Genomic DNA, 7,509 nt, shown 5'->3' on the forward strand with positions numbered 1-7,509 from the left:
TGTGGACAGGTAGGGGTTTAACAGGCATCTCTATGGCTCAAACTTGGCTACTAACTGAAAAGTTATGGGTTTGACCCCATTCAGAAGTACCACAGAAGAAAGCTCTGGAAATTTGTTTCTGAAACATCAACCATTGAAATCCTATGAAGTACAGTTCTATTTTGCAACACATAGAGTCACCGTGAATTTATTGCAAGTGGTTAGGGATTTAATAAAGGAATTGGGTGCTAACAGAATCATCCAGAAGGACCAAGGGAGAAGCCAACCCTAGTTAGACCTCCAGGATTGAGTCTACAATGGGCCTGGCACACCAGCAATATTGCTATCTGAGGCCACCTCTGGAGATATTTTGTTCAAGACACATCTCTGCAGCCACAGTTCAAAGAGCAGGGAGCTGGAGTTAAGCAGTTGCAGCCACATCTGCCAGTTCACATCCAGGAAGCTGGGGAAGACACAAGGAACCATAGCTCTGCAAAATAGCCTCACATTTCTGCCATCATGCTTGTGACAAGAAACAGCCCAAAGACAAAGCAGTACCTTACAACTCTTTCCCATCTTCCACATCTGGCAAGAATATGGCTAATGGTTGACATCTACTTCACATCCCATACTCCAGCGCAAGTCAGGCTGGGGGCGAGTAAGCCATGCCAAGGAAGCTCCACACCATGGGTGTGCATACAGGTGTGTACTCAGGGTGTGCACATTAGCATGGTGTACAGCAACAAGATGGAGACCATCTAAACATCCATCAACAGTCCACCTCTCTCCACTACAATGGAGTTCTATGCCATCTGGGAGAGGTTGATGCAGTCTGGATATGCGGGGACATGAAGTAAAGTCATAAGACCCAAAACAAACAGTCTACCAAATAGAATACACCAATAATTTCATTTTTATTTAAAGAATTTAGAAGGATGAAGAGGGGGAAAATATCAGTGAATAAACAATAGACCATGGTGACCCCGTGGCTAAACGCTGGGCTGCTAAGTGACAGACTGACAGTTGGAACAGTTCCACAGGAGAAGGATGTAGCCGTCTGCTTCTGTGATAAGATGCGTTGTTGTTGTTGTTGTTGCTAAGTGCCGTCGAGTCCATTCTGACTCATAGCAATCTGATAAGGAGTGGCTGGTGAGTTTGAACCGTCAACCTTGCAGTTCAAACACCTTGAGGACCAGTGCTTATCCTAAAGTGCCACACCAGAACTTCCCTGTAAAGATTGTTGTTGAGTGCCGACCAGTCGGTTGCAACTCATAACAACCCTGTATAGGGTTTCCCAGGAGCAACTGGTGGATTTGAACCGCTGATCTTGTGGTTTGCAGTCCAGTGGTGATCCGCTAGCCCCAGCCTGGGAAATCCTATGAGATTTCCACTGTCACATCGGATTGCTAAATCAGAATTTATTCTACCGCAACTGGTTACCTTTGGGCTAAGGAATTACAGATGATTTTATGTTTGTTTTCTTTCAATCTTTTATGTGTTTTCCAAGTTTTTAAAAATTGTGCATATATTGTTTCTTGACCTTAGGATAAACATGTATTTTTAAAGTGCACAAATATCCTCATAAGGAATAAGGAGCAATGAGAGTGGAAGGCACAGTAAGAAATGAGGGAGGAGGAGAGAGCCAGTCAAGGAGAGACTTAAAGGACTAGAAATGCAAACTGGTTGGGGTCCAGCCTCCTCCCACCCAGAGTCTAGCTGTGAGATCTGGCCAGGTCCCTGCTCTCTCTGGGTCTCTGTTCCTGGCCTACACCAGCGCTTTAGGATCCCTGCTCCTAGCAGCGTGGCCCCCGAGCTTGCAGAGATGCGGAGGCGGGAGCGGTCCTGCTGCCCCTGAGGAAGGGGTGGGGCTGGGAGCCCAGGGAGAAAGGCGCTGACCTGAAGCCCGACCCTTGGGCCTTGATGGAGGCGTGGGGAGATAAGGGGTCGCGCGCAGGCGGAGCCTCCTTGGCTGTGGGCCCTGCCGGCGCGGGGGCGGGACCTAAAGCGAACTGGAAGCCGGTGGCTGGGCTGGATAGGAGAGTAAACAGAATCCTGCTCTGCTCCTGCCACAGGTAAACAGCCCTTCTCCCGCTCGGCCCCTGGGGGAGGCCCTTCTCCATCCTGTCCCGGTGGTGGAGGCTTTTCTCTCTGGACCCCACCTCTCCATTTAAGGGATGGTGGATCCTCTCCAAGGCCCCATACCCGGTCCCAGGGGCACAAACCTTCCCTGGTGAGCGTTTCCTTGCCACCTGGTCCACCCAGGGAGACTAGAGACATTGGGTGACAGAGAGGGTATGATCCTAAGCAAAATGACTCAGTACAGGCTGAATTGTAAGAAGCTGTCCTTATTTGAGAAGAAGCACAAAGCTGTTGTTGTTGTTAAGTGCTATCCAGTCAGTTCTGACTCATAGCACCCTGTACTGGGTTTCTGAGGAGTGACGGATGAATTTGAACCACCGACCTGGAGGTTTAAACCAACCTTGCATTTTCTAGTAGTAGCTGGTGGGATTGAACCGCTGACCTTGAGATTAGTTTATCCTATAGCACCACATCAGAGCTCCAGCACAAAGCTAGGGCTGTGGAACCTACCCGGGTTGGAACTATGGGATGAGGCTCCCGTACTTCCTTCCGTGTGTCCTGGGGGGGCCCCAACGTCTCTGATCCCAGTCCTTCCTCCAGAATGGGAGTCACAATGTGCGGTATCACCCGGCGAGGCGGCTGTGAGGCGGCTGTGAGGCAGCTGCCTAGCAGCGACCTGTGAACCTTGATCTTAAGTGGAGGTTTAGCACAGACACAGACGGACCCCTAGAACCGAATGGTTGTCTGACCAGCCTTGGTCTGTGATCACCTCTTCTGCCTGCTTGGCCCCTTCCCCCACACCCCATGTTTCCTTAGTCCCACTTCCCCCCACTTTTGAGGGGCTCCTTGCCCCTCAGATAGACCTGCTGGACCCACAATTTCTGTTCCCCTCCAGGCAGAGCCCTAAGCAGAATGGAACCTGATGCCAGGCTGACAGGGCCACAGGTTAAACTTTCCAAGGGAGGGCTTTCCTGGTTAGCATTGATTTTTATCGTGGGCCTTGCTTTCCTGAATTTGTTCTTTGTCCTCCACCCCCCATCTCCCTCAGGAGTGGAAGGGCAGAATGTGAGGTGGGTGGGGCAGACAGGTATAATTCAGTTTTATTGTTAGATGGGTTAAGTCTCAAGTGAAACAGGAAACTGAAAGGAATTTTAATTATGGCTAGAGAATAACTTCATTTCAACTAATATAGAAACTTCTTTTAACACCCTTTAAATTTCAATTAATAAATATTATTTGTTGTTGTTAAGTGCCGTGGAGTCCATTTCAACTCTCAGCAACTCTGTATAGGGTTTCTGAGGAGCAGCTGGTGAGTTTGAACTGCCAACCTTGTGTTTTAAACTGACCTTTAGGTCCAGTGCATTTTATCCTGCAGCACCACACCAGGACTCCAATAAATATTATTTACTCATTGTTTGGTGTGGTGCTGTGGGATAAAACACTGGACCAAAAGGTTGGTTTGAACCACAAGGTCGGCAGTTCGAACTTTCCAGCTACTCCTCAGAAACCCTATACAGGGTTGCTATGAGTCGGAACCGACTCAACGACACTTCACAACAATAACAACAAATATTATATGGAGTCCTAATGTGGTGCTCAACAGCACTTGACAACAACAACAAAAACAATTACATACTGATTAAATTTGCATAGTTCTTGCTTTAATAGCCCACAGTGTTCTGAGGGTCATGTTGTTATGTACCATGGAGTCGGTTCTGACTCATAGCAACCCTGTACAGGGTTTCCGAGGCTGAACTCTTTATGGGAGCAGAAAGCCTCATCTTTCTCCCACGAACATTTGATAGTTTCGAACTGCTGACCCTGAGGTTCACATCCCGATTCGTAATCACTAAGCTACCAGAGTTCTGAGGGTCATATCCAATAATAAACAATGTTGTTGTTGTTAAGTGCGGTTCAAACCAACTTTGCAGTCTAGCGTATTAACCCACAGCATAATTCCGTATAATATTTGGTGGTTATGTGCCATGGACTCATAGCAACCCTTTACAGGGTTTCCGAGGCTGTAAATCTTAATGGGAGCAGAACGCCTCATCTTTCTCCCATGGAACAGCTGGTAGTTTTGAACTGCTGACCTTGCGGTTCACAGCCTGATTCGTAACCACTATACTACCAGAGCTCCTTATATAACATTTGGTTGGTTGGTTATGTGCTGTGAAGTCGGTTCCGACTCATAGTGACCCTGTACAGGATTTCCGAGGCTATAAATCTTAATGGGAGCAGAAAGCCTCATCTTTCTCCCGTGGAACAGCTGGTAGTTTCGAACTGCTGATCGTGAGATTAGCAGCCCGATTCATTAACCACTACCTACCAGAGCTCCTTTATTTAGCAGTATACAAATAAATATTTTATACTGCTTAGATTTGCATAGTTCTTATTTTAAAGCCTACCATGTACTGAGGGTCATCGCCAATAATAAACAGACCTGTCCTTTCAGCCAGAGTCCCTGATGGTGCAAACAATTAACCTCCTTACTTGCTAACTAAAAGTTTGGCAGTTCAAGTCCACCCAGGGGCCCTCAGAAAAAAGGGCTGGCAATCTACTTCTGAAAAAAATCAACCACTGGAAAGCTTATGAATTCTGCTGTTATACCCATGGGGTCACCAAGAATTGGGATCCACTTGTCAGCCAGTAGTTTGGTCCTCCCAGCCGCTGGCAGATTTGCTGCGTCCCTGGAGAAGCCCAGTAGGGCTGGGCCTCGCTGATTCTTGAGAGTACTGTCAACTCTGATGTTTGGGGTGGGATGTGTCAGGCTTTTTATATGTACAGTCTATTCATTCAACATAACCCTGAGGCATTTCATATTTAAGGAAACTGAGGCATAGAGATGTGGATAGCCACTGTCTCAGAAAGCACATCCCTGGCTCAGAGCCCCTGTGGTTTCCCCTCTCCTTGGTCAAGTCTTAAGAAGCCTTTGTGGAAATGTCTCTCCTTCTCAGTGTATCATTCAAGTTACTTACTGAGCTGCTCAGGCCTAATTGTAGACATCAGGGACATAGCAATGAATGGAACAGAAAACAATCCCTGCCCTCATGGTATTGCGGGAGACACAGACAATAAACACGTATGCTAGCAAGCATGTTGGTGTTGTTAAGTGCTGTCAAGTCGGTTCCAACTCATAGCATCCCTGTATAGGGTTTCCAAGGAGCAGCTAGTGAGCTTGAACCACTGATCTTGCGGTTCAAACCAACTTTGCAGTCCTGTGCATTAACCCGCAGTGCCACACCAGGACTCCAAGCAAGTAAATATAGTATTTGATATGTCAGATGGAGAGAAATAAAGCAGGGTCATGGGATAGAGAGCGCTGAGGGATGCAGAAGTTGCAGTTTTATCAAGTGTGGTCAGGGAAAAACCTTGCTGAAAAGGTGGCATTTGAGTGAAGAGGTGGTGGAGTGAGCTGGCAGACTATTACTGGGTGGAATTGGAACATTCTTCAGAGCCCTTTTACCCCTTACAATCTATATTCTAGGGGTGACATCACTTTAAGCTAAAGTTATGGACTGTGTGGACTAACGGGTCCTTACATGACACCTTGCCACCTCTGACTTGCTCACCCTGGTTCTCCTCTCTCTCTCTAGTCAGCATGCTGCGTTTCGTGGTACCCCGGCTGCCTTGCCTCCTCCGAAGTAAGTCTGCCCCATACTCCTCAGCTGCAACACTCCCAAGCCCCATCCCAAACCCAGACATCCGCTACAACCAACTGTTCATCAACAATGAGTGGCAAGATGCAGTCAGCAAGAAGACCTTCCCAACAGTCAACCCCACCACCGGACAGGTCATTGGGCATGTGGCTGAAGGAGACCGGGCTGATGTGGACCTGGCTGTAAAAGCAGCCCGAGAAGCCTTCCGCCTGGGGTCACCATGGCGCCGGATGGATGCCTCTGAGCGCGGTCGGCTGTTGAACCGCCTGGCTGATCTCGTGGAAAGGGATCGTATCTATTTAGCTTCACTGGAGACCTTAGATAATGGGAAACCCTTCCAAGAGTCTTACGTTTTAGACCTGGATGAGGTCATCAAGGTGTACCGGTACTTTGCCGGTTGGGCTGACAAGTGGCATGGCAAGACCATTCCCATGGATGGTGAGCACTTCTGCTTTACCCGGCATGAGCCCGTCGGTGTCTGTGGTCAGATAATCCCCTGGAACTTCCCCTTGGTCATGCAGGGCTGGAAGCTTGCCCCAGCGCTCGCTACAGGTAACACCGTGGTCATGAAGGTCGCAGAGCAGACCCCCCTTTCTGCTCTATACTTGGCCTCCCTCATCAAGGAGGCAGGCTTTCCCCCTGGAGTGGTGAACATCATCACCGGCTACGGCCCCACGGCAGGAGCAGCCATCGCTCAGCACATGGATATTGACAAAGTTGCCTTTACTGGTTCCACCGAGGTGGGTCACCTGATCCAGAAGGCGGCTGGTGATTCTAACCTCAAGAGAGTCACCCTGGAGCTGGGTGGGAAGAGCCCCAGCATCGTGTTGGCTGATGCTGACCTGGGCCATGCCGTGGAGCAATGTCACGAGGCCCTCTTTTTCAACATGGGCCAGTGCTGCTGTGCGGGTTCCCGAACCTTTGTTGAAGAATCCATCTATGATGAGTTTCTCGCAAGAACCGTGGAGAAAGCCAAGCAGAGGAAAGTTGGGAACCCCTTTGAGTTGGATACCCAGCAGGGGCCCCAGGTGGACAAGGAACAATTCGAACGAATCCTGGGTTACATCCAACTTGGCCAGAAAGAAGGTGCAAAGCTCCTCTGTGGTGGGGAACGTTTTGGAGAGCAAGGCTTCTTCATCAAGCCCACGGTCTTTGGTGGTGTGCAGGATGACATGAGGATCGCCAAGGAGGAGATCTTTGGGCCTGTGCAGCCCCTGTTCAAGTTCAAGAAGATTGAGGAGGTGATTGAGAGAGCTAACAATACCAGGTATGGCTTGGCTGCTGCCGTGTTCACCCGGGACCTGGACAAAGCCATGTATTTCACCCAGGCACTCCAAGCCGGGACAGTTTGGGTGAACACCTACAACATCGTCACCTGCCACACACCGTTTGGGGGTTTCAAGGAATCTGGCAATGGAAGGGAGCTGGGAGAAGATGGGCTTAAAGCCTACACAGAAGTGAAAACAGTCACCATCAAGGTTCCTCAGAAGAACTCTTAAGAATTGCCAGCATGAGACCCAGCTACAGTCCAGGGATTCCACAATCACCTAGTCCAGTCCTTGCCAAGCTTTTTAAAGTCCTCCACTCCCTTTCTTTGTTCCAAATGAACTCTTAAAGGGAACCCCAACAATTAAAATCAGAGCCGTTCTATTTAAAGCAGATATGGTGGTACCCAGAGCCCTATGATCTGGACCCCAATCAGTCCCTCTGATGTCTCTGAGTCACATTCATGAAAACTTAAGAGTATCTGGAAGACAAATTACAAATATTTGAATAATGACTTTTAGTTACT

At 48.7% G+C, this 7,509-nt stretch overlaps 1 protein-coding gene across 2 annotated transcripts; it reads left to right on the forward strand.

Annotated features, from left to right (window-relative positions):
- Positions 1–5,654: 5,654 nt before the first annotated feature.
- On the forward strand, positions 5,655–7,216 carry ALDH1B1 (aldehyde dehydrogenase 1 family, member B1). Of its 2 annotated transcripts, XM_006863133.1 has the most exons (2): positions 5,741–6,343; positions 6,458–7,216. In XM_006863133.1, exons 1-2 carry the CDS (start codon positions 5,948–5,950, stop codon positions 7,214–7,216), a joined length of 1,155 nt encoding a protein of 384 aa, XP_006863195.1. In that variant the 5' UTR covers positions 5,741–5,947. The 2 variants fall into 2 exon arrangements, with proteins under 2 accessions (XP_006863194.1, XP_006863195.1); XM_006863132.1 differs by having other exon boundaries at positions 5,655–7,216.
- The last annotated feature ends 293 nt before the right edge of the window (positions 7,217–7,509 follow it).

The sequence above is a fragment of the Chrysochloris asiatica genome, unplaced genomic scaffold, assembly GCF_000296735.1.
Source record: "Chrysochloris asiatica unplaced genomic scaffold, ChrAsi1.0 scaffold00053, whole genome shotgun sequence".
NCBI lineage: Eukaryota > Metazoa > Chordata > Mammalia > Afrosoricida > Chrysochloridae > Chrysochloris > Chrysochloris asiatica.

Coding starts and splice junctions, on each gene's coding strand:
- ALDH1B1 (XM_006863132.1), top strand. CDS start 5,660: ATGCTGCGTTTCGTGGTACCCCGGCTGCCTTGCCTCCTCCGAAGTAAG.